This window comes from Balaenoptera borealis (genome assembly GCF_965194805.1).
Source record: "Balaenoptera borealis genome assembly, chromosome: 18".
NCBI lineage: Eukaryota > Metazoa > Chordata > Mammalia > Artiodactyla > Balaenopteridae > Balaenoptera > Balaenoptera borealis.
The window spans coordinates 64,936,292-64,964,150 of NC_138877.1; the positions used below are offsets into that span (position 1 = coordinate 64,936,292).

The 27,859-nt window shown below is 45.8% G+C and overlaps 1 protein-coding gene and 1 pseudogene across 4 annotated transcripts in view; one reads left to right on the top strand and one right to left on the bottom strand.

Moving 5' to 3' along the window:
• ABCC4 (ATP binding cassette subfamily C member 4 (PEL blood group)) overlaps nt 1–27,632 on the bottom strand; it is a 220,644-nt gene extending 193,012 nt beyond the window's left edge. The window contains exon 1 of one of the 3 annotated variants that reach the window (XM_082366071.1): nt 26,168–27,632. In XM_082366071.1, the coding sequence (XP_082222197.1) occupies nt 26,168–26,241 (74 nt within the window). In that variant the 5' untranslated portion in view covers nt 26,242–27,632. Of the gene's footprint in view, nt 1–960; nt 1,515–26,167 lie in introns of those variants that run through there. The other 2 variants (XM_082366074.1, XM_082366073.1) reach the window with 2 other exon arrangements.
• On the top strand, nt 17,411–20,911 carry LOC309616007 (PC4 and SFRS1-interacting protein pseudogene; annotated as a pseudogene). Its single transcript has one exon. The product of its transcript is annotated as a PC4 and SFRS1-interacting protein pseudogene (transcript).
• Nucleotides 27,633–27,859: the final 227 nt, after the last annotated feature.

Below are 27,859 nucleotides of genomic sequence, written 5' to 3' on the forward strand. Positions count from 1 at the left end.
TAATAATTTTGGTACCTTCTCCCATTTGCTTTAAAAAAAAAAATGTTTCCTATAAGCTTGCAGAGGCGGGAAAAAAGCAACTGAAAACAACACAAACAGGCTTTGTCAGCAAAGAAAATGCTTTGTAGGAGACACTTTAAGATGGCCTGTCACCTTGGCTCCAGGCTGTCCTGTTTCCCCACAGCCCTAAACCACCCCCTGTGACCAGAATGCCATTTTCAAGGGAATCTGATTCCCTCTCACAAGCCTCTCTACTCCCCACCCCTCATGGAGGTCACCTGCACCTCATCAGAAGGATGGAGGGACAGAGGTAAGAGAGACCACCCCACACACAGCCCGCAAAGGGTTAAGAACAGTGAAAGGGCCCCAGGACCCTGCTGTGTAACCCAAGAGCAGAGGAAGGGCCGCTCCCTCTTTCTCCCTCCAAAGAGGCCAGAGCCAAATGAGATCTTCCTCCCTCAATCCCCAGGGAAGCAGCCCCCAAACCACAGCACATGCATAACCCCTTTATTAATACAAAAGGATGCAACACACAAACCCACTTTTTTCACCAGGAATCTCAACAACAGGACTATAGGGAAACCGGAATCATAACATTAATTCGAATTAACGCTTAAGCACCCATCGTGTAACAGGCACTTTTCTAGGTTCTAGACCTCAGATACAGTCTTTTTTATGGAGCTCACATTCGGGAAGGGAAGAAGGACGATAATCAAATTAAAAAGATAGGTCCAGAACAATGACAATGACCAGACGGAAAATAAAAAGAGGGAGACACGGCTGAGGGTGGGGGCAGCCGCTTTAGATGGCGTGAGGAGGCCGAGCTCACCGAGGAGGCCAGGTGTGGACCAAGACTCGAAGGACGAGAGCAGGGTCCTCGTGTTCCAAGCAAAGAACAGCGAGTCAGAAGCCAAAGGTCTAAAGCACTCTCAGAAAAATCCCGAAATACTAAGTACTTGCCTCTAATTCAGCAGAGATCATAAAAGAATGTCCTGTAGAAGGGAGGGTTATCGGGGAACCTGGGAGAGGTAGCTGGGCTTCAGGCAGGTCCCAGAGGAAAGCAGCAAAGGCAAACGTGGCTAAAATCTTCTCCCATCCACCCCACAAGGTTAATCCTAATATGTTAAACTGGCAAATAAAGAAAGTGGCTTGGGGGAATTCCCTGGCCGTCCAGTGGTTGGGACTCAGCGCTTTCACAGCGGAGGGTGTGGGTTCAATCCCTCGTGGTGGAACTAAGGTCCCACAAGCCAAGTGGCGTGGCCAAATTTAAAAAAAAAAAAAGAAAAGAAGAGAAAAAAAGAGACTGGCTCGGATTGGAAATGGACCAAGATCGAGAAGACACCGCTGGTAATAAGCCAGGACAGTCACCACAGAGTTCAAACTCACTTACTAAGCCCCACCTCAGACACAGTGTCCTTCCATCAGGGCTGAGAATCCAGCTTCCTCAGCCTCCGCAGAGCCCAAGGGCACAGGGAGCCACCAGGCCCCTCGGAGCCCTTGGCCCACTCTTCCTCCCAACCCACTATAAAAGCACTACAATCAGCTTGTCGTCTAAGCTAGCTATGACGGTGAAGGTCTGGGTCAGCTGGGGGCCTGCCAGCCTCTCCACCCGACCCAGGACTTCCCTGCTGCCTGGCCGCTCACGGTCCCCTTGCCTCGGCTTCCTATTCAGCTGGCTCTTTCTGCCTGAGCTAAGCACCTTCACTGGCTAGACTAGCACACACCTTCAGGAGACCCCTTTAGGTACTGTCTCTCCAGTCCCAAGACTGTCAACATTCCCCCGGGTCCCACAACCAGCTGGGACCAAGCAACCCAGACGCCCACCCACCCAGCCTGCCAGATGCCACCTCCAGGAGGACATACTCTCCCTGTAGCTTTCACAGCCATCACTCTCATGTACATATCACAGGTCAGGGGTTATCTTAGGGGGATACCCGCTCAAGTGGGGATAATAATAGTAATAGGTTTTCACTAATCATTACTCTTGGTAAAACTTCAGCAAATACTAAAAAGTTTATTAGCATTACTCTGTCCACAGTTCCTGCCCATACTCCACGGCAGGGGGGAGGGGCACATTTTAAGGAAGATGACCTTAGCTCCATTAGAGTGATCATATTATTTATCACCCAACCCGAGATACTCCTAGGAGTAAAACGGGGTGCTGTTAATAATTACAATGCGATAAGTGATGTAAACCAGGACCATCCTGGGCAAACCAATAGGTGAGCCACCTGATACAGGCGAAAAGAAAAATTTTTTTAAAAAACAGACTTAGAGGCAGATTGGTTCAAGATGGCAGAGTAGAAGGATGTGCGCTCACTCCCTCTTGCAAGAGCACTGGAATCACAACTAACTGCTGGACAGTCATCAACAGGAAGACACTGGAACTCACCGAAAAAAGATACCCCACATCCAAAGACAAAGGAGAAGCTGCAATGAGACAGTAGGAGGGGTGCAATCACAATAAAATCAAATCACAAACTGGAGAATGATTATACCACAGAAGTCCACCCACTGAAGTGAAGGTTCTGAGCCCTAGGTCAGGATTTCCAACCTGGGGCTCCGGCAATGGGAGGAGAAATTCCTAGAGAATCAGACTTTGAAGGCTAGCGGGATTTGACTGCAGGACTTCGACAGGTCTGGGGGAAAGAGACTCTACTCTTGGAGGGCACACACAAAGTCGCCTCAGGCCAAACAACCAATAGGGAGGGAACCCAGCCCCACCCATCAGCAGACAAGCAGATTAAAATTTTCCTGAGCTCTGCCCACCAGAGCAACACCCAGCTCTACCCACCACCAGTCCCTCCCATCAGGAAGCTTGCACAAGACTCTTAGATAGCCTCATCCACCAGAGGGCAGGATGCAGAAGCTAGAAGAACTACAACCCTGCAGCCTGTGGAATGAAAACCACAATCACAGAAAGACAGACAAAATGGAAAGGCAGAGGACTATGTTCCAGATGAAGGAACAAGATAAAACCCCAGAAAAACAATGAAATGAAGTGGAGATAGGCAATCTTCCAGAAAAAGAATTCAGAATAATGATAGTGAAGATGATCCAGGACCTCGGAAAAAGAATGGAGGCAAAGATCGAGAAGATGCAAGAAATGTTTAACAAAAACCTAGAAGAATTAAAGAACAAACACAGAGATGAACAATACAATAACTGAAATGAAAAATACACTAGAAGGAATCAGTAGCAGGATAACTGAGGAAAGAGAACGGATAAGTGACCTGGAAGACAGAATGGTGTAATTCACTGCTGTGGAACAGAATAAAGAAAAAAGAATGAAAAGAAATGAAGACAGCCTAAGAGACCTCTGGGACAACATTAAACGCAACAACATTCACATTATAGAGGGCCCAGAAGGAGAAAACAGAAAGGACCTGAAAAAATATTTGTAGAGATTATAGTCGAAAACTTCCCTAACATGGGAAAGGAAATAGCCACCCAAGTCCAGGACGCACAGACACTCCCAGGGAGGATAAACCCAAGGAGAAACATGCCGAGACACACAGTAATCAAACTGACAAAAAATTAAAGACAAAGAAAAATTATTAAAAGCAACAAGGGATAAATGACAAATAACATACAAGGGAACTCCCAGAAGGTTAACAGCTGATCTCTCAGCAGAAACTCTACAAGCCAGAAGGGAGTGGCATGATATATTTAAAGTGATGAAAGGGAAGAACCTATAACCAAGATTACTCTAGTCGACAAGGATCTCATTCAGATTCGACAGAGAAATCAAAAGCTTTACAGACAAGCAAAAGCTAAGAGAATTCAGTATCACCAAACCAGCTCTACAACAAAGGCTAAAGGAACTTCTCTAAGTGGGAAACACAAGAGAAGAAAAGGACCTGCAAAAACAACCCCAAAACAATTAAGAAAATGGTAATACGAACAAACATATCAATAATTACCTTAAATGTGAATGGATTAAATGCTCCAACCAAAAGACACAGGCTTACTGAATGGATACAAAAACAAGACCCGGATATATGCTCTCCACAAGAGACCCACTTCAGACCTAGGGACACATACAGACTGAAAGTGAGGGGATGGAAAAAGATATTCCATGCAAATGGAAAACAAAAGAAAGCTGATATAGCAATACTCATTTCAGATAAAATAGACTCTAAACTAAAGAATGTTACAGGAAACAAGGAAGGACACTACATAATGATCAAGGGATCAATTCAAGAAGAAGATACAACAATTATAAATATATATGCACCCAACATACACGCACCTCAATACATAAGGCAAATGCTAACAGCTATAAAAGAGGAAATCGACAGTAACACAATGATAGTGGGGACTTTAACACCTCACTTACACCAATGGACAGATCATCCAGACAGAAAATCAATAAGGAACACAAGCTTTAAATGACACATAGGCCAGATAGATTTAATTAATATTTATAGGGCATTCAATCCAAACACAGCAGATTACACTTTCATCTCAAGTGCACATGGAACATTCTCCAGGATAGATCACATCTTCGGTCACAAATCAAGCCTCAGTAAATTTAAGAAAACTGAACTCATATCAAGCATCTTTTCTGACCACAACACCGCAAGATCAGAAATAAATTACAAGGGAAAAAAGTAAAAAGCACATGGAGGCTAAACAATACGTTACTAAATAACCAAGAGATTATTGAAGAACTCAAAGAGGAAATCAGAAAATACCTAGATACAAATTACAACAAAAACATGACGATCCAAAACCTACGGGATGCAGCAAAAGCAGTTCTAAGAGGGAAGTTTATAGCAATACAAGCCTACCTCAAGAAACAAGAAAAATCTCAAATAAACAATCTAACCTTACACCTAAAGGAACTAAAGAAAGAAGAACAAACAGAACCCAAAGTTAGCAGAAGGAAAGGAATCATAAAGATCAGAGCAGAAATAAATGAAAAAGAAATGAAGGAAATAATTGCAAAGATCAATAAAACTAAAAGCTGGCTCTTTGATAAACAAAATTGATAAACCTTTCACCACACTCATCAACAAAAAGAAGGAGAGGACTCAAATCAATAAAATTAGAAATGAAAAAGAAGTTACAGTAGACACCGCAGAAATACAAAGTATCCTAAGAGACTACCACAAGCAACTCTATGCCAATAAAATGGACAACTTGGAAGAAATGGGCAAATTCTTACAAAGGTATAACCTTCCAAGACTGAAGAAATAGAAAATATGAACAGACCAATCACAAGTAATGAAATTGAAACTATGATTAAAAATCTTCCAACAAACAGAAGCCCAGGACCAGATGGCTTCCCAGGTGAATTCTATCAAATATTTAGAGAAGAGCTAACACCCATCCTTCTCAAACTCTTCCAAAAAATTGCAGAGGAAGGAACACTCCCAAACTCATTCTACGAGGCCACCATCACCCTGATACCAACACCAGACAAATATACTATAAAAAAAGAAAATTACAGGCCAATATCACTGATGAATATAGATGCAAAAATCCTCAACAAAATACTAGCAAACAGAATCCAACAACACATTAAAAGGATCATACACCATAATCAAGTGGGATTTATCCCAGTGATACAAGGATTCTTCAATATACACAAATCAATCAGTGTGCTACACCATATTAAAATGAAGAAGAAAAACCATATGATCATCTCAATAGAGGCAGAAAAAGCTTTCGACAAACTTCAACACGCATTTATGATAAAAACTCTCCAGAAAGTGAGCATAGAGGGAACCTACTTCAACATAATAAAGGGCATATATGACAAATGCAAAGCAAACATCACTCTCAATGGTGGAAAACTGAAAGCATTTCCTCTAAGATCAGGAACAAGACAAGGATGTCCACTCTCACCACTATTATTCAACATATTTCTGGAAGTCCTAGCCACCGCAATCAGAGAAGAAAAAGAAATAAAAGGAATACAACTTGGAAAAGAAGAAGTAAAACTGTCACTGTTGGCAGATGACATGATACTATACATAGAGAATCCTAAAAATGCCACCAGAAAACTACTAGAGCTAATCAATGAATCTGGTAAAGTTGCAGGATACAAAATTAATGCACAGAAATCTCTTCCATTCCTATACACTAATGATGAAAAATCTGAAAGAGAAATTAAGGAAACACTCCCATTTACCACTGCAACAAAAAGAATAAAATACCTAGGAATAAACCTACCTAGGGAGACAAAAGACCTGTTATGCAGAAAACTGTAAGACACTGATGAAAGAAATTAAAGATGATACCAACAGATGGAGAGATATATCATGTTCTTGGATTGGAAGAATCAACATTGTGAAAATGACTCTACTACCCAAAGCAATCTACAGATTCAATGCAATCTCTATCAAATTACCAATGGCATTTTTTACAGAACTAGAACAAAAAATCTTAAAATTTGTACGGAGACACAAAAGACCCTGAATAGCCAAAGCGGTCTTGAGGGAAAAAAACGGAGCTGGAGGAATCAGACTCCCTGACTTCAGTCTATACTACAAAGCTACAGTAATCAAGACAATATGGTACTGGCACAAAAACAGAAACATAGATCAATGGAACAAGATAGAAAGCCCAGAGATAAACCCACACACCTATGGTCAACTAATCTATGACAAAGGAGGCAAGGCTATACAATGGAGAAAAGACAGTCTCTTCAGTAAGTGGTGCTGGGAAAACTGGACAGCTACATGTAAAAGAATGAAATTAGGACTTCCCTAGTAGTGCAGTGGTTGAGAATCCGCCTGCCAATGCAGGGGACATGGGTTCGAGCCCTGGTCCGGGAAGATCCCACATGCCGCGGAGCAACTAAGCTCCACAACTACTGAGCCTGCGCTCTAGAGCCCACAAGCCACAACTACTGAAGCCCGCACGCCTAGAGCCCATGCTCCGCAACAAGAGAAGCCACCGCAGTGAGAAGCCCACACACCACAATGAAGACCTAACGCAGCCAAAAAATAAATAATAAAATAAAATAATAAAATTGTAAAAAAGAAGAAAAAAGAATGAAATGAGAACACTCGCTAACACCATACACAAAAATAAACTCAAAATGAATTAAAGACCTAAATGTAAGACTGGACACTATAAAACTCTTAGAGGGAAACATAGGAAGAACGTCCTTTGACCTAAATCACAGCAAGATCTTTTTTGACCCACCTCGTAGAGTAATGGAAATAAAAACAAAAATAAATAAATGGGACCTAATGAAACTTAAAAACTTTTGCACAGCAAGAAACTATAAACAAGATGAAAAGACAACCCTCAGAATGGGAGAAAATATTTGCAAACGAATCATCGGACAAAGGATTAATCTCCAAAATATATAAACAGCTCATGCAGCTCAATATTAAAAAAAAAAGCAACCCAATCCAAAAATGGGCAGATGACCTAAATAGACATTTCTCCAAAGAAGATATACAGATGGCCAAGAGGCACACGAAAAGCTGCTCAACATCTCTAATTATTAGAGAAATGCAAATTAAAACTAGAATGAGGTATTACCTCACACCAGTCAGAATGGCCATCATCAGAAAACCTACAAACAACAAATGCTGGAGAGGGTGTGGAGAAAAGGGAACCTTCTTGCACTGTTGGTGGGAATGTAAATAGATACAGCCACTATGGAGAACAGTATGGAGGTTCCTTAAAAAACTAAAAATAGAATTACCATATGACCCAGCAATCCCACTACTGGGCATATACCCAGAGAAAACCACAATTCAAAAAGACACATGCACCCCAAAGTTCACTGCAGCACTGTTTACAATAGCCAGGTCATGCAAGCAAGCTAAATGCCCATCGACAGATGAATGGATAAAGAAGTTGTGGTACATATATACAATGGAATATTACTCAGCCATAAATAAAGAACGAAATTGGGTCACTTGTAGAGACGTGGATGGATCTAGAGTCTGTCACACAGAGTGAAGTAAGTCAGAAAGAGAAAAACAAATATCATATATTAACGCATATATGTGGAATCTAGAAAAATGGTACAGATGAACCGGTTTGCAAGGCAGAACTAGAGACACAGATGTAGAGAACAAATGTATGGACACCAAGAAGGGAAAGGGGGCGGGGCAGGGGGGTGGTAGGATGAATTGGGAGGTTAGGATTGACATACATACACTATTATGTATAAACTAGGTAACTAATAAGAATCCGCTGTATAAAATAAATAAATAAAATTCAAAAAAAATACTCAGAACAGTTCTACAACCTCAGGCAATGAAAAGTTTTACTATTAATCTGATTTCATATCAAATCAAGGTATGTTTTTTTCCCCTTTTTTGGGGGGAAGAGCAGGAGGGAGGCTGCTAGACCAAATCATTTCCTTCCAAAATAAAAAGATGCAGGAATTCCCTGGCGGTCCAGTGGTTAGGACTCTGCACTCTTACTGCAGAGGGCCTGGGTTCAATCCCTGGTCAGGGAACTAAGATCCCAGAAGCTGCGTCACCCGGACAAAAAAATAAATAAAATAAATAAATAAACAAAATTTAAAACAAAAACAAAATAAAAAATGCAAGCGCAACACTAGGATCCTGGCCTGTCAGAAGACCAGGATATAAAGAACACAAACCCTTTTGTCTACAATCAAGCCAAATGCTAAAGTCCATCGGGAATCAGGGGACACTTCAGAAATAAAGACTGGGGGCTTCCCTGGTGGCGCAGTGGTTAAGAATCTGCCTGCCAATGCAGGGGACACGGGTTCGAACCCTGGTCTGGGAAGATCCCACATGCCGCAGAGCAACTGGGCCCGTGAGCCACAATTACTGAGCCTGCACGTCTGGAGCCTGTGCTCCGCAACAAGAGAGGCCGCGATAGTGAGAGGCCCGCGCACCGCGATGAAGAGTGGCCCCCGCTTGCCACAACTAGATAAAGTCCTAGCACAGAAATGAAGACCCAACACAGCCATAAATAAATAAATTAATTTTAAAAAAATAAAAAATAAATAAAAATTTTTAAAAAGACGTTTAAAAAAAAAAAGAAATAAAGACTGGACTTGGACATAAACACCAGATTGCTAAACCTAGCAAAGAAGCCATCATTTGTAGTGCGATATGCTTTTGGAGGTGCACTTCTTAAGGGATTTAAAAAAAGAGAATTTCTGCACAAACTAAGGTAAAATGTAGTTTTACCAGCACCACCTGGTTCTATTCTGAGATCCCACCAGCTCCTCAAGCTCAGTGTAAGTCTTCCTCCTCCTCCTCTGCCTTCCAAGGAGCTCTGGCACTGGACTTGCAACATCTGAAGCTGTGGCAATACCACCCCCTCCCCATTTACAAAGTTGTGTTGCTTTGGGCACAAAACTGTTTGACCTCTCCGCACCTGAGTTTCCTCAGCTGGAGGCAAGGAACGCGGCTGCCCTTGGCCGGGCTTTTACAAACGTTAGCCGTGGTTGCGGTAGCACTGCACCTGGCATTACCGAATTTGCTTAAGGTCGGGAAGTATTCCGCAGAGCCCCGGCGGGTCCTGGAGCGCTCAGCGTGGCTGCGCGCAGAGGATGTGCCTCTTGCTTTGGAGAGCGGAGAGCGGAGAGCGAGGGCAGCTGAGAGGCGGATGGAGGCGGGCGGCGCGAGGTCCCCTGGTAACCCTCAGTCCCCGCCTTCAAAGACCACCCAGCGCCACTGCACATGGTTTTCTGTGGAACTCAGTAGAAGGGGCCAACTTTCTGAGGACGGAGGGGAGGGGAGCAGAGAGAAAAATAAAGCAGAGAACACCGGAGAAGGCAGGACCAGGAGGCAGAAAGAGGCCCGAGGGAGGGAGCCCAGAGGCGGCAGGAAGCGTGGAGTAAGACCTCAGGCCAGCGGCGGCGCTGCGTGCTTCCTGCCCCCGGAAGGCAGGACTCGGCGGCCTCACTCAGGTCCACCTTCTCCACCACGCTCGGCGCCGTGGGTCCTTCCACGCACGGGGCGCTGCAGCGGCGCTCATGTGCACCTCTTAGGGCCTTGAAATCCCTGCCAGGAACGCAGCCTAAACATGTGAGAGGGAGGAAACCGCACAGTGGCTTTAAACCACAGCGGCTCTGTCTGCGTGACCCTGCGCGGCGTTTTCTTCAACCTGCCTGGGCCAGGGGTTCGCCTGTCACCAGCTTCTCAGAGTAATCAGACTTTCCCGGAGAGTCAGCCTGAGATGACCCGGAGTCAGCACGGCTCAGCCGGCCTCGGGTTCATCTGCAGTTTGCAGGCTGAGTTCAGTCTCTCCAACACAACCCTCCCCCACCCCATATACCACCTTCTGCACAACTCGCATTCGGCGGTAGCTGCTCCTTACTCACTTTGCTCTGCCCTAAATAAAAAGGCCAGTTCCCAGAAATCAAGGCAGCTAATTCCCTTTCTGTTTGTGAGTTGGCCGCCCTGTGGGATTCCTTCCTGCTGCACCTCATCCTTCCTGGAAGAGTCTCTTAGAAAATGTGTCTCCCCCTTATAGGAATCCCTCCCCATGAAGCGGCTGGAATTTCCCTTCAAAAGACTTTACTTTCTGAGCAGCTCCTAGCAGAGATGACCAATATCCACTCAAGAGAGGAAGGGAGGGAGGAGGGAGGGAGAAGAGGAATCCTAATTTGGCTTACTCAAAGGGACTACTCTTCTCTTTAAAATATTTGTTGAAGGAAAAACTAGGACTACATCATATTCTAAGGGGGGAGAAGAAAGGATTTTGAGTTTGCCTGAGAACAATAGAGCCATCTTTTTTCGACTATTAATATCAGATACACTACTGACTTGTATGGGGTTTTCCCAAAAGCAAAAAATAATTTGGGAAACTTTCATGTAGATGAAAAAGAGAAAGTTTAGAGCATGAGTCTGAGTTACCTCATAGCCCAAAAGAACAGAAGAGCTTACACTGGATAGACAGCCTTATGCCAAAGATGTCCCCACCTCGTGCTGGGGGAACTAACAGCAACAATGAGTAATCTAATTTCTAGAGCAATAAATTATACTTGCAATGCCCAGCCTGCCTGCCCAGGGACAGAATGCACTCTCCCCTCCCAAGTACAGCACTCGAAGGGTTTATGAAGATTGGCTACATGTATGTTTGAAGACTTAGGAATTATACCTGAATTCAACTCAAAAAAATATGTGAGGGCCGGTCTATAATAAGCAGATGGAGTAGAGGGTAAGGCTTGTGGGGTCAGAATCCTTGGTGAGTCCAGTCTAACGGGACAAACTACCACAATACAAAGCAGCTCTGATCAATGACCAGTGGCACTAACTCCAACCAAGCCCTCCATGGGAAACGGGAGTTGCTCGTGTGCTCAGGCTAACAAAGTACCACACACAGGGTGACTTAGACAAGAGAAATTTATTCTCTCACAGCTTTGCCAGCTAGAAGTCCAAGATCAAGGCGTTGGCGCTGTTTATGAAAGAGGGAAGCTGCCAGAAGTTGACTTGGGCAGTCTTGGCCACATTGCTCTGCTGAGAAATTGCTTTCCAGAAGACTTCTGGCAGATGTAGCAACACCACCTTATAATTTTCAAAATGCTTCCACAGAGAGCAGCCCAGTTCTGAGTATAAATTTTTTGTAGCTTTTTTTCATATATCTTAATTTCTGTGGGACAGTTACTAACGGGTCACTTCTCCATTCATCAGAGATGGATATTATACACTGCACTACTTCCCACATTACTTCCCTGCTGCCTTGCCCTGCTTGACTGGAAGTGGGGGAGAAAAATAAGTATATGGAACTTTATTCATTCATTGTACTAAATCTAAAATCTAATTTTCAGAACACATTGTGAGTAGGTTTAATTTTGCCAGTTTCTAGAAGAGGGTACCAAAGCCCAGAGTGGTTAAGTGTTTTGCCTAAGGTCACACAGCTAGTAAGATCCCGGACTAGGACCCCTGGCTCCAGTCTGATGCTCTCTCCTTATACTCAGCTTGCTCCGATCTAAGATGGAGGTGTCAGCAACTCCAAGTTAGAAAAACTCAGATTAAGACTAAAGTAATTTACAATCACTGAATAAACCTATTAAGGGCAAGATGCTCAGCTAGGCACTGAGAGATGCCAAAGACACTAGTTTCTGCCCTTGAAGAGCTAACAATATAGTTTTTTTCTTTTTTAAGTCACAAATGAATAAAGACTTAAATAACACTTGATCATTTAAAGCAATAAAAAGACATGATAGGACTTTCCTGGTGGTGCAGTGGTTAAGAATCTGCCTGCCAATGCAGGGGACACGGGTTCGAACCCAGGCCCGGGGAAGATCCCACATGCTGCGGAGCAGCTAAGCCCATGTGCCACAACTACTGAGCCTGCGCTCTAGAGCCCGCGAACCACAACTACTGAAGCCCACGTGCCACAACTACTGAAGCCCACACGCCTAGAGCCCGTGCTCTGCAACAAGAGAACCCACGACAATGAGAAGCCCGTGCACCACAACGAAGAGCAGCCCCCGCGCAGCAATGACCCAACACAGCCAAAAAAAACAGGACAGACACCTTTCTATATTTACAGAGAGAGAAAAGAGTGCACACTGCCTAGTTGAAGAATCCCTTCAATAGAAGTTAAAAGAAGTAGCCAACTGGGTTTATCACATAATCTCAGTCACATCCTGACCAACAAAACACACCAATAAGGGTCTGCAAATAAAAGCAATTTATTGGGTGAGCAATTTTATGCTCAGGAGCTTTTTGTTGACAAGTGTGAGATTTCCACTCAATTACCCTTGTAGGCTCAATCAATCCAGGCATTCTTGTCTGCCCAGGGTGAGGAAATAAACACAGCAACATAGATGCCATAGCTCATTCTCTGGAATTTGTCGTCCTGACTCAACTCTGAGCTCCTCAATTGTCCTGTTTTGGTAAAATGAGGACAAAACCAGGTTCAACAAGGGTTTACTACAAGGACCCAAGGACCAAGTATATCTAAGATCCCCACACATAGGAAGCTCCCTTCCTCCACAACACCTTGCTGAGTCCCCACAGGGATGAACAAGCCAGTTGTTCTCCTGCTTTGACAGGAACTTAGAAAAGGGGGTGCGCAGGTGAGGGCAGACCAGAACCCCCAGCCACAAAAACGAAAATTTGCACAGAAAAATGTCTGACCTTTGGAAACTGTTTTTAATCAGGGGTTCTTGGTCTTCATTGTCCATCAGAAATTTGTAGGGAACCTTTTAAAAATATTGATACCTGGGTTCCATGCCCTGAGATGATGATTCAAATTGGCCTAACCGGAGGGACCAGGCATTCAAATTTTAGGGCTGCCCAGGTGATTCAATCATACTGAGGGCTGAGAAACTGCTGTACACTCAATAGCAGGAACTTAAGATAAAACAGAGCTAGCAAGTTTAACAGATAATACATGCCAACAACTGTTTGAAGAAGGTAATTTCCAAGTATATTTAGGAAAGGCAGCACCAAGAGCCAGCCTGCAATCATTAAGAGGAAATCATGTCAAACTAACCTCAAGTCTTCTCTTTGTAGGGTTTCAGAATAACTACCCAGTAGATAAGAGACCTCTGAACTCCCAACCTCTCCTGATACCTGTGTGTCAAGTTCACCCACTGCCCATGGTGTTCATTAGCAGATTGGCCACAACCTGGAGGACAGTCCCAGGACCTGTCCTTTCTCAAGTAAAGACAACAAAAGTTTTCAAAGCACTTTCTACAGGCAACAATGAGACGCTGAACTTTGACATCAACAAAATAAATGAACTTAAAACCAGATAAAATAGAAGTTTGTATGGGGATGCACTGTGAAGTCAGTTGACCATGGGTCCAATACATCTCAACTGTATGCGTTGCTGATGACGCCCAAATTTTATCTCCAGCTCAGACTTCTTCTCTGAGCCCTTGACTCATGACCTGCTCAACCTCTCCCACGTGTACCAGACATCTCAAACTTAACTTGGCCAAGACCAAACTCCCGGTCTTCTCCAACCCATTCCTCTTGCAGGCTTCAGCATTTCATTTAATGGTGACTCCATCCTTGCAGGTGCTCAGGCCAAATCCACAGAGATAACCTTGAAAGTCACTTCCTCTCAAGTGCCACCATCAAAGCCAACCACCTCTCCCACAGCTCCACCTTTAAATAAGCTCTTCCCTGAACCCAGCTACTACTCACCACTGCCACTCCTTCCATCCTGGTCAAAGCCACTATCATCTCTGGCCTGAACTACTGTGAAATCTCCTGCCAGTCTCCCCATTTCTGCCCATAACTTTCTTTAGTTGACTTCCCGTACAGCTGCCAGAGTGATCTTACTAAATCCTGAGCAAATCATGTCACACCTCTTCTCAAAACTTTTCAGTAGACTCCATCCACTCAGAGTGAAGCCCAAGTCCTCCAACGGCCAATGGAGTCCCCATCATCTCTTGTCTTACACTTGTCCTTCCCCCTGAATGTGCACAACTCACTCCATCACCTCCTCCAGGTCATCTCTCTGGTGTGTTGTCTTCTCTGTGAAGCTCCCCCTGGCCCCCCTAAAACTGTCACCTCCCTTCCCCAAACACACTCCTGATCCCTTTCCCCGTCTTGTTATTCTCTTCTCAGCACTCATAACCATCTAACATACTATATGTTACTTATTCACCTTTTCTAGAGCTTAAGTTACGTGAAGGCAAGGACTGTTACCTCTTTTGCTCACTACTATATCCCAAACATCTAGAACAGGGCAGCAAACATTTTTTGTAAAGAGCTACATCATAAACATTTTAGGCTTTGCAGGTCACAGTCTCTGTTGCAACTTCGCATCTGTTGCAACATTCATGCTCATGAATGAGCATGGCTGTGTTTCAATAAAACTTCATTTACAAAAGCAGATAGTAGGCTGGATTTGACCTGTGGGTCACAGTGTGCCAACACGTGGTCTAGAACATAACCTGGAGCACGTCAAGCACACAAATTATTTGTTAAATTGTCTAAGTAATTAGTTAAAACACTACCTCTGATCAGATCAAATCTGTCCAGTTCCAGATGCCACATGAGAATAAAGACATTGATAAACTAAAGAGCATTCAGGGGCTTCCCTGGTGGCACAGTGGTTAAGAATCCGCCTGCCAATGCAGGGGACACGGGTTCGAGCCCTGGTCCGGGAAGATCCCACATGCCGCGGAGCAACTAAGCCCATGCACCACAACTACTGAGCCTGCGCTCTGGAACCCGTGAGTCACAACTACTGAGCCCACGTGCCACAATTAGTGAAGCCCGCACACTTAGAGTCCGTGCTCCACAACAAGAGAAGCCACCACAATGAGAAGCCCACGCACCACAACAAAGAGTAGCCCCCGCTCGCCGCAACCAGAGAAAGCCCGCGCGCAGCAACGAAGACCCAACGCAACCAAAGATAGATAAATAAATAAATAAATTTATTTTAAAAAGAAACCTTACTAAAGAGCATTCAGTTCAACCAGATGGAAGAGGGCCTGAAAACCCTGCCACTTAAAAAGGCAGCATAGAAACTGGAGACAGTTCTCTGAAAAGATTTAATGGGTCTGTAAAGCCCATCTCTGAATACCAGAAGGCCCCCATATGAAGATGGGGAGTCAAATTCCTGTGTTGACCAAAAAATATAAAAGGAGACACAGATGGGTATAAATTGGTCAGAAAGAAAACTGGCTCAATAGACCATACTCTGGCATTTTAATATGAAGACATAAGAGCAGTAAATTTCCCCATTGCACAATGTCTGGAAGAGATTCCTGTATTCAGTACGGATTAGAAGCTCCCTCCCTTCCAACCCTCTGATCTCATAACGTTGGAAGGAGGGCAGACAGGAGCTGGTTTTGGGAAAAGACCAGGTAGGGACTAGCCACACGAAGAGGTCAGCACAGAAGTGGCCATGAAACCAGGAAATGGAACAAGGAGCTAAGTTAGAAACCACAGCCGTGCTACAGATGTGCATCAGGAGCACACGACTAGGGGAGAGGATGAGAGAAGTCTGAGAGTCGGCAGGGATGACATAGGGGAGGACTGTGACCTTGAGGAACTGCAAACACCACCAGACGGGAGAGGGGGGCACCCACACACGTCTTTCTATTCTCAGGACGTACTACCTTCTACAGAATTCTGCGTCCTGCGTGCGCCCGTCTCCTGCCTGGGATGCGTCCCCTCCTCCGTCCCACCCCTCCTCAAAGCCCTGCATCAATCAGTGCACACCTCATTCACACCGCTCCTGCAGCACACACCCATCTGGGAAATAGACCGTGTCAATTTACAAACGAATACGTTAGCTTACAACTGCTAACAAGAAGGTGCCATGGCTATCTTTTAATATTTATTTACTGCTTACTATCTGCCAGACACTGTTCTAAATGTTTCACCAGTGTTTGGTTCATTTAATGCTCTCCACAACCCTGTGAGGTGCGTATGATGGTCAGGTAAGTTGCAGAGGTCAGATCTATACCCAGGCAATCTGGCTTCAGATGGGGCACTGCTCCACTGTACCCGACCTAGATGAGGACTCAGTGTTGTATAAATGAGCCTCTGGCAGTGGTGCTGGGAAAACAACATGGGCATCGGCCTGCTGTCCCGCATTTATTCCCACAGCCCCGGTAACGCAACAGCTCCCTCAGCGGCAGCTGCCTTTCACCAGGCAGGACCCCAGGCCTGGCTCTGACGGCCCTGCAAAGGCAGGATAGCTATAAGATCGGCCTCAACTCATCAGACAAGTCCAGCTGTGTAAGAAATGATGAAAGATGAGGCTCAGAAAGGAGATTCTGAAGGATCCTTGAAGGCCATGCTAAAGAATTACTCTTGAGAGCAGGAGGAAGCAGAGATTTTTAAGCAGGGGGATGGCATGGATTTGTTTTAGGGGAAAGAACGGTAGCAGGAAGACCCGTTGGGAGGACGTGAAGCCAAGACTGTTAGGTGAGGACGGAACAGGGGCGGGGAGGGACACAAGTTCCAGGAGGGTGGCATCTTTGTGGTCCCCTTTCCTGTGAATCCCACACATCCACACTCAGGAAACAGTTGCTGAATGAATGAATGACTCCAAAGGCATGTCTAAAGTTGAATCAACAGGATCTGATGTCAGCAGATGAGGCTGAAGAAGTCAAGGGGAACTGACAGGTTGATGCCTTCAGAACTGCAGGAATAAGGATGCCAACAACCCACTCAGCAATTCGGGCAGCAGCACAACAAACAGAACGTAGGAAAACATGCTCCAGCTGCATGCCTATGTAAAGAGCATATTCAGTCACTAACATGAGTTTTAACTGTCAGCATATTCATTTGTTATTCACCCAACCTGTGGGAGCTAAAGCCAGGCAGACAGGACACTGAGCGCTGCCAGCCTCCCGGCTGTGCCGAGGATGTGGGTGGAGTCCCAGCTGGGGCCTTCAGACCTCCCAGCTATGAGGCTCCTCTCTGGACCTGGATTTCCTCATTCATAGGATGCCTGCCTCACTGACTCATAGGAATGTCTGAGGGTTAAATGAGACATTAAAAATAAAAACAGGAGCAGTTGGTCCCGTCCCAGTGCTAGCGGGCGCCGAGCGGGAGCCGCGCGGGAGCAGCACAGCGACGGCGGCGGCAGCGGCGGCGGCGGTTGCTATTCGGAGCCGTTGAGACGCCTCTGCGGCAGCTGGTGGCGCAGGTGGCTTGCGTGGACGCGGGCAGAGGCGGCCGGCCCGCCACCGCAGCCTCAGCGCCCGCGGCCCCGGCAGGCGCGTCGGGACACCCCGAGGCATCCTCCCCCTCCCGCCGCCGCGGGAGCCTCGGCTGCCGTCCGCCCTCCCGCATCCCCTCGCAGTCCGCACCGCCACACCTCCTCCCTGTGCTCGGACCCCCGGCCTCGCCCCCGAAACATGACTCGCGATTTCAAACCTGGGGACCTCATCTTCGCCAAGATGAAAGGTTATCCTCATTGGCCAGCTCGAGTAGATGAAGTTGCTGATGGAGCTGTAAAACCACCCACAAACAAACTACCCATTTTCTTTTTTGGAACTCATGAGACTGCTTTTTTAGGCCCAAAGGACATATTTCCTTACTCAGAAAATAAGGAAAAGTACGGCAAACCAAATAAACGAAAAGGCTTTAATGAAGGTTTATGGGAGATAGATAACAATCCGAAAGTGAAATTTTCAAGTCAACAGGCATCAACTAAACAATCAAATGCGTCATCTGAGGTTGAAGTTGAAGAAAAAGAAACTAGTGTTTCAAAGGAAGATACTGACCATGAAGAAAAAGCCAGCAACGAGGATGTGACTAAAGCAGTTGACATAACCACTCCAAAAGCTGCCAGAAGAGGGAGAAAGAGAAAGGCAGAAAAACAAGTAGAAACCGAGGAGGCAGGAGTAGTGACTACAGCAACAGCATCTGTTAATCTAAACATGGGTCCTAAAAGAGGACGACCTGCAGCTACAGAAGTCAAGATTCCAAAACCAAGAGGCAGACCCAAAATGGTAAAACAGCCCTGTCCTTCGGAGAGTGACATGGTAACTGAAGAAGACAAAAGTAAGAAAAAAGGGCAAGAGGAAAAACAACCTAAAATGCAGCTTAGAAAGGATGAAGAGGGCCAGAAGGAAGAAGATAAGCCAAGAAAAGAGCCAGATAAAAAAGAGGGGAAAAAAGAAGTTGAATCAAAAAGGAAAAATTTGGCTAAAACAGGGCTTACATCAACCTCTGATTCTGAAGAGGAAGGAGATGATCAAGAAGGTGAAAAGAAGAGAAAAGGTGGAAGAAACTTTCAGACTGCTCATAGAAGGAATATGCTGAAAGGCCAACATGAGAAAGAAGCAGCAGATAGAAAACGCAAGCAAGAGCAACAAATGGAAACTGAGCACCAAACAACATGTAATCTACAGTAATAAAAAATATATCTCATTTTGGGCTCAAAGCATTAATCCAGTTACTGAAAAGAAAATACAAGTGGAGCAAACAAAAGATGAAGATCTTGAGACAGACTCATTGGACTGAATTTCCCCCTCCCCCCCCTTGATGGAAGAATGTTCCAGATTCTAAATTGAGGACTTCATTAATGGCATTATTACTGTGTTATGATTGTTAAAAAACATTTCCTGTAAGATACACACTACATATTAAGGTCGGCCATCATTCCTGTTAAAAGATTTTTACCAAGCTTAAAATGAAGCTTTGTGTTTGAAAGTTATAATAAGCTCAGATGAAGATGGTGGTTGTACATTATTTCATTTAGAAAATATAAAAATTCATTTTGTTTTGAAGCTAGGTGTTAAACTGGAGTAGCTACTATACCCCCAGAGAATGGGACAGTTGTGCCCTTCCCTTGACATTCCTTTGTTGTTCAGTTCTTTAGAAGATTAATAATTGTTTTTTAATCCTGAGAGATTAAACAGTAGACTTGTTAAGAAAACAAAAATGAAACTGTAACCAAAATTTTAAAATAAAGTTTTTTAAAAAATAAATAAATAAATAAATAAATAATAAAAACAGGGACTTCCCTGGTGGCGCAGTGGTTCAGAATCCGCTCGCCAATGCAGGGGACGCAGGTTCGATCCCTGGTCCGGGAAGATGCCACATGCCACGGAGCAACTAAGCCCGTGCACCACAACTACTGAGCCTGCGCCACAGCTACGGAAGCTCATGTGCCTAGAGCCCGGGCTCTGCAATAAGAGAAGCCACCGCAATGAGAAGCCCATGCACTGCAAGGAAGAGCAGTCCCCGCTGGCCACAACTAGAGAAAGCCAGCGGGCAGCAACAAGACCCAACGCAGCCAAAAATAAATAAATAAAATGTTTAAAAAAGTTAAAACAATGAGCAAGATTCTGAGCCCAGAGGAAGCATTCAATAGGTGTTAGTGGTTATGTGTATTGTTATCTAAATGTTTCCATCTCTGACGACTAATTGCATGCAAGTGCTGTGAATAAACTTAAAATGCAGGTCCCTTCCACACCTACCAGCATCAGAATACCTTGAGGCAGGGAGGGAAAGAGCCCTGCATCTGCATTTTTAACAGCACATCAGAAATACTGCTGAAAATGGGAAAACATGAGTTAACATCTGAAGAAAGGATTCAGTTTACCCCCTGCCATTTTCAGTTATCTCTAGGTATTTACCTAACATAAAGAGATCTTAAAAGGAATAATCTTTGAACTGGACGTAAAAGTTACCTTCCTGTCTTCAGGCATCCCCAGGGCCCCAACAACCTGAGGCCATAACTCTGGACTGGGTCAGTTGAATTAAGATTATCTCCAGCCTCCCGATTTTAAGCCAGGGGAGGCTGAGATTCACTTGCATGTAGCTACATAGAATTTGCAGGGTCGAAGATGAGACCTGAGTCCATCCACACCTAAGTTCAGACCTTCCCACTGCATTACAGGTATTCACCTTTATTTTATCCGTGGTGGACACAGAAACACAGAAAACACTTACAAGGGCTTATCTTACACAAAGAGGAAACCCATGGAAAAGCCTCATGGTAAGAGGGACAGGGTTCCCTGGATCCATCAGAAAGTTACAGGCAAGATTTAGGATGAAGGTGTTCCACACCCCACATAGCAGACATAGCCTGGGAGACAGACAGGGAAGGGTAAAAAAATTAACGAACAGAAACCTCAATTAAATAGTTGGGAGACCAGGAGGGGGAGCTCTCACGCCTGCAAAAATATCAGAGCCCAAAGGCAAGCAGACAGACTCTTCTTTCCTGCCAAGGACTCAGCCAATGAAAAGCCATGGGGCTTCCTAGGGGCACAGTGGTTAAGAATCCGCCTGCCAACACAGGGGACACGGGTTCGAGCCCTGGTCCAGGAAGATCCCACATGCCGTGGAGCAACTAAGCCCGTGCGCCACAACTACTGAGCCTGCGCTCTAGAGCCCGTGAGCCACAACTACTGAGCCCGCATGCTGCAACCACTGAAGCCCGCGTGCCTAGAGCCTGTGCTCCGCAACAAGGGAAGCCACCGCAATGAGAAGCCTGCGCTCGCCGCAACTAGAGAAAGCCCGGACACAGCAACAAAGACCCAACGCAGCCAAAATAAATAAATAAATAAATTTATTTTTTAAAAAAAGAGAAAGAAAAGCCATGGACTCTGCTTACGACAACAGCCCTAGCAACTCTCTTCTCCCCTCTATGAGAGTTCTCCTTCCCCTGCCCTTTGGAGACGTACACATGGCTCGCCATGGCTGCAGACCCTGAATTGCAACTCTCTGCTGATCCCAAATAAACCCATCTTTGCTGGAGAAATATCTGACAGACTGTTTCAGATCAACAAAGGGAAGGGAGTCAACATGTTGGGGGACCCCTGGAAGACTCAGAAAGGCAAATTATCCACGTGACACGTCTGAGTGGACACTAGCTGACACCTCTCAGGCTGAGCAGGTGAGGACTATAAAGACCCAAAAAACCAGGAATAAACTACAGGAAGTAAACTTAAATTTGTTACACTGTGTATCTCACTGTAAGGACTTAGTAGTAAATTTTTATTATTTATTTATTTATTTTTGGCTGCACTGGGTCTTCGTTGCTGTGTGAGGGCTTTCTCTAGTTGTGGCGAGTGGGGGCTACTCTTCGTTGTGGTGCACGGGCTTCTCTTGTTGCGGAGCACGGGCTCTAGGCGAGCAGGCTTCAGTAGTTGTGGCACACGGGCTCAGTAGTTGTGGCTCATGGGCTCTAGAGCGCAGGCTCAGTAGTTGTGGGGCACGGGCTTAGTTGCTCCACGGCATGTGGGATCTTCCCGGACCAGGGATTGAACCTTGTCCCCTGCAATGGCAGGTGGATTCTTAACCACGGCACCACCAGGTAAGTCCCATTAGTAGTAAATTTTAATACACCTTTAGGGTGTTCTTCATCTTCCATGGTGCTGGAGTTATTGTATAAAATTGCCAAAACTAATCAAACTAAACACCTAAGAGGGGAACAAACCAAAGTCAGAAAAAGAGCCCTGGAAAGCTCACCCAGCCTGCATCTACAACATTTGGATTTCTGACTGTTGACGAAGAACAACAAGATTCTAACAAGTAGTAGTATGAAAATGGTGCAAAGAATCCTAGTTTGGAATTACACATTTCTGTGCATTCACGATCAGTATTTACTGAGGGCCTAACAGGACCAACCTCCCTAAACATCTCAGCACTCAGCCAGTTCACATCCCCCCTCATGTCATCAGCTTCTCTGACAAGAGTCTCCAGAGAGTCTGTCTGGACACCAGTGGCAGTTTCCACAACAGCACTCCCTTTGCAAGGTGACAGTTCACCAACTGAGACATGGTCAGCGTCAGGGAAGCTACAATTTAACCACTCCCTGATGGGCCAAGTGCATCTGGCCAAAGACCCTACTCAACCCTCATCTCTGGGGACAGGTCCCACACTAACCCCCAAACTGCTGGCCTCTGGGACGAGGGTGGGAGAGAAGTACAGAGCACACCCCAGAGGCCTGCTGTGCCGGACAGTGGGGACATAACCAGGAAGAGTCTCAGCAGACTGGACACGGTTCATAATTTATGCCACTTATTTCCAATAATGGGGATGAGCAAGAATTATTCAATAAACCATGATAGGAAGATGGGCTGTTTCAGAAAAAATGGGGCCTATCTTATATCTAACACTAAGAGAAATTCTAGCTGGCTTTATTGTTAGAAATGAAACAAGAAGTAAAGTAAAATGCTTACAGAGATTTAGATGATGCTGGGATTTAGAAAAGGTATTACAAAGCAACAGGAGAAACCAAAAAGAAAAGTTTGATATACTTAATGATATATAATTTAAAACCTCTAAGCTAAATTAAGAGAAATGAAAATCTGCAAAATTATAAGCACTGTTAGAAGTTATTTCAAAAATATAAATACCTCATAGGAAAATATCTATTAATACACAATTCAAAAAAATAATAATAAATGGTCAATAGACACCAAAAAAAGGTTCCATTTCTGCAAATCAAATAAATTCAGGGCTTCCCTGGTGGCGTAGTGGTTGAGAATCTGCCTGCCAATGCAGGGGACACGGGTTCGAGCCCTGGTCTGGGAGGATCCCACATGCCACGGAGCAACTAGGCCCGTGAGCCACAACTACTGAGCCTGCGCGTCCGGAGCCTGTGCTGCGCAACAAGAGAGCCCGCGATAGTGAGAGGCCCGCGCACCGCGATGAAGAGTGGCCCCCGCTTGCCGCAACTAGAGAAAGCCCTCGCACAGAAACGAAGACCCAACACAGCCAAAAAAATAATAATAATAATAATAATAAAATAAATTCAAATTAAAACTGCTTGATATTGGGGGACTTCCCTGGCGGTCCAGTGGTTAGCTCTCCATGCTTGCAATGCAGGGGGCGTGGGTTCCATCGCTGGTCGGGGAACTAAGATCCCGCATGCCTTGTGGCGCAGCCAAACAAAACAAAACAAACAAACAAAAAAACGAGTTTGATATTATTTTTAACTTTAGACCTAGAAAAATGTAATTCACATACTCAAAGCTGACAATGAAATGAGCTCACAAACAGCTATTAAGAGGGCAAATTGGCCCGAACCTGATGGAAAACAATGTAGCCTTTCACTGGTTATTTTACTTCTGAGAATATAGAAAAAGGAAAGACGCACCAAAATACAAGGTCATGGATATACAGCACATCATAATTAGCAATAAACTGTGCTAGACAAAAGTGAAAGACTGCATAAACTGCAATTAAATACCATGTTTTAATACCATGCTTATTTAATGCCATAAGTAAATGTTAACCATAGAAAATTAAGAAGGGTTCAGGATTCAAAACTATTTCCTTTTATAGAAAAGATGAATGTGGGCACGAAGGTGTGCATAAAGATTTCTAGGGGAAAGACCAAGAAACAACCAAGATATCAGCAAGTGTACTTGGCTAATAGAAACACATCCTTATTCTTTTCGTCTTGCTCTATAGTTCTAAATTTCTTACAAAAATAGAAAAATACATATTCTTTTCTAAAATCCACAAAAATTATCAAAGCCATAGTGTATGACTCCTTAGATCCTATGTGCACAAACTGTGCTGTGGAAACACTAAACCCCAGATGAAATTTAAGAAGCACATACCCAATGAGAAGATGAAAACTTGACTTTTCTCTACAAGGTGGGCCTTCTCTCTGGGCGGAACTTCCTGGCTGGGCTCATTTCAGCTTTCCCGTGACAGCCAAGTTGGGTACACAAGGAAATCACTAAGGTACCTCAGACTTTGAATACAGGATGGCAATCATGGTCAACAACTAACTTCGCAAAGTCTGGACCCTGCCCCCCTTTCTTTCTTATTTTGGCGTGGCATACGGGATCTTAGTTCCTGGACCAGGGATCAAACCCATGCCCCTTGCTGTGGAAAATCGGGATCTTAACCACTGGACCGCCAGGGAAGTCCTGGACCCCTTTTTACAAGTTAATACTGAAGTAACAATGCCAATGGGAGAAGTGACTTAAAGCAGTAGCCAGCATCAACCTTCCATCAGAATCACCTGGAGTGCTTGTTTAAACCCCATCCGAAGAGTTTCTAACTTTACAGAACTGGCCTAGAATGAGTGCAGGGGAATTTGCATTTCTAACAAATGCCCAGGTGATGAGGATGCTGAGTACCATACTTCGAGAACAGTCGCCCTTTAGCTTGTTTATAGAGACGTATCACATACCATGACCTCCAACGCTGCTAAGAACTTCCCTTGAGAAACTCCTGCCGAGAAGAACAAAGATGTGTTTGCAATCGCCTTCTCTTTGCGTTTACCAATGAGTATACCAACAGAAGCAGCTCAGAACTGCAGTTACATACACAGGGAACACAGGCTCAGAAGCCAGACTGCCTAGTTTACGGTCCCTCTCCACCACTTACTAGCTGTGTGATGGTAGACAACTTATTCAAACTCTCTGCTTCGGTGCCTTCAGCTGTAAAATAAGAGATAATATAGGTCCTTGCCCTCCAGCAGGAAAACTGGAAATGGGTGCCTACCAAAATCAATGAGAAGTCCTCACCTTCCCATTTCCATTCGCATACATTTTGAAAGTCCACCAACAGAATGGGCTTGGAGAGTTCCTTGCCCTGCCTGAAGTTACTGTAACCACACCCATATTTCTTCTTCTAGGCCCCTCTTGATCCTGAAAGGCCACCAAATGGCCAAGAGACGTACCTACACAAACTGAATACACCACCATCAAAACAAGCATAGGAGCTCCCATCCCCGGGGGATCCCCTAGGCTGTCCCATTAAAAAAAGGAAATAGAATATACGGGAAAGATGAATGGGTTAGGGTCCTGAAACAAAAGGTCTAATAATCAAGCAAGTGTGACTAAAGCCCAAAGGTTGAAGTTAGTAGTCCCAGCTACTAGATGGAAAACTTCAGTTAAGAGCTTCTCTCTGAGCCGTTTTTCATTGGTGTTTCCTCTCAACTCAAGGACTCTTCAGTGGTTTCAAGACAATAGGACTCCTGGGCAGACCACCTGCACCAAGACCACAGAACACTTCTCTGAAGGCTAGAGACCTGGGTAAGACCCCACAGACTTCAGGAACCCCATCCCCAGAGTGGTCCTCAAAGGTGGAAGTGGAAAGATTCCCAATAGGGAAAGGGCTGGTCAAATGCACACTCCAGTCGTGGCTGTGAGTCCCAGGCAAAAGCAAAACATGTTCTCGAATAGTGTCCCCGTTCATTAAATACAAACAAGAGTGTTTTTTAATCCACTAGAAATTTGCCTTAACTACGTACCAGGACACTGAGAGACGCACACGCAGAGAGAGAGGGAGGGAGGGAGACAGGGTCACAGACACAGAGGGAGCCCGGAGGAGTTGGAGCGCTGCTGTCACATAAGACATATAAGGAATATGGTTAAGGGTGGGGACATTGTTGGAAGACGGCGACTGGTCCAGGGCACTAATTACATAAAGGAAGCTGTTCATAAGCTGCTTGCTCACGAAAAAAAGAAAAAAGGGTGCAGTTCAGAGGTGGAGTCGGGGGTGGGGAGGGTCCAGTCCCTCCTCCCGCTGGGTGCCGACCCCCCACGGGCAGCCTCGGGTCTCAGCCTCCCCGCCTCCTGCTCCCGCCGCTCCCGGCAACTGGAGGCTGGCGGGGCGGCGAGCGGAAAGGCAGGGACACCCGGCGCCGCCGCCGCCAGGTCCCAGTCACCGGCCCTCTGCCCCGCCGCCGCGCGCAGGCGGGTACCAGGCGGCTAGTGCGGGGCGGCCCCACCGGCAGCAAGAAGCCCAGCGGCCTGGGCGCCAGCGGAAAGCGCTTGCTCGCCGCAACCCTCTGCCCCCGAAAGGCGCCAGGCGCCGGCCCGCGGCGGCAAGGGGTGTCACGGCTCAGGCGGGGCGCTCACCAGAACAACACGCGCGAGCAGAGGTTCGCGTCCTGCAGCGGGTTGGGCTTCACCTCCGGGTACACCGGCAGCATCTTGCAGGCCAGGACGGGCGCTGGCCGGGGTTGCGCTGCTCCGGCGTGGGCGCCGCTCCCGCTGCTCCTGGAGGCGTCGGCTGGGATGCTGGACCTCAGGCTGCCGCGCGGATCCGCGCCACGGGAGCCAGAGAACAACTCGCTTCCGGGAGCGGAGCGCTTGTGGCCCTCCGGGTCCCCGCCTCCCAGGCCGCGCCGCCTCCCGGGGCCGCCTGGAGGAAGCCGGCAACGCGCTGCTGCCGGATCCCTGGGAGCCTAGAGCTACAGGCCGCGTGCGGGGGCGGCGGCACAAAAGGTTGGCCGCGCGGACGCAGTAGGAAGCCTGGCGAAGGTGTGAGGCAAGGCCGCCGGCGCCTTTGGATGGAGGCGGGTGGGCCGAGCGCAGGGAACACCGGGCTCCGCGCCTAGGCGCCCACGTGCTGGCACCTGGCTGCAAACTCTGCCGTAGTTCTTGCTCCCAGCCCAGGCACCCACCCAGAAGGTGGAGAGGGGAGGCGCCATATCTGCCCGCCCCTGCTGCTCAGAAACGCCCCCTCGGCAGCGGCTTTCCAAACGCCGGGAGAAAGCGGGCAGAAGGCGTTAGCAGTCTGCCCTCTGGGCCCCCTGCCCTCATCCTGACCAAACTAGAGTCCTGGGGGAGGGTCTCCGACCTGCGGCCGAGCATTTGACCACGGACAACAGCAGGGTTTAGCACAGATTACGTTCGTTGAGCTGCAAGAGCTAAAGGAAAGTAACAGAGGGTTACAACTCAAATGATTTTGGAAGATGACTGCATGTTGCCATTGGGGACAGGCTTTTAGCATCTCACATTGCTGCACTGTGCGAGGGACCTCTGTGAGCTTTTTGCTGCCCTCTCAGATGAGGAAAGGGGAATATGGGGAGAGAGAGACTGCCTTATGATTTCTTTCGTCATGTGCTCAGATCCTAGTGGAATAACAGTGACATATGTTTACAAAACACGGTTGTTCGAATTTCTGGGGACCTGATCTCACTTTTAACTCTAACAATGCCCTATTTAAGAAGGCATTATTATCTCTATTTCACAGATGAAAAAGATGAGGCTTAAGGACAGAACTTGACCAAGGTCTTAAAATCAATAAATGATGAATTCTGATTTGGACTCAAGCAAGAGTCCAGCATGGTCTGGTGGATGGACAGTGTGTGTGGAAAGTACCTAGAATACATGGTTTGGATGAATGAATGACTGTAGGACTGAATGAACAAAATCTTTAATTCCCACTAATAAGTGTTTAGTTATTTGTGTGGCCATCTTACCAGCTCAGCAGTTTCTCATCCCTTCTACCCAAAATGAGGGAGGATCAAAGTTCTTGGTGCTTATAACAAGATCACTTTGATAATTTCCCATGTACCTTGGCTAAAATGGTGTTATTAATAATGGCTTTTAACACAACATTGTAAATCAACAATACTTCAATTAAAAAAAAAAAAGGCTTTTAGCTTCAGTTAAGCAAGATGAATAAATCTGTAACTAAGCACAACCCTGTGGGATCCTTCTGGGCGCAAAAACCTGTCTTTGTCCCCTCCTTTCTTATTTGAAGGATAAATACTTCAGCCTCCTAGACCTCCCTGTTGCAAAGAATAGATTCAAATAGTTGCT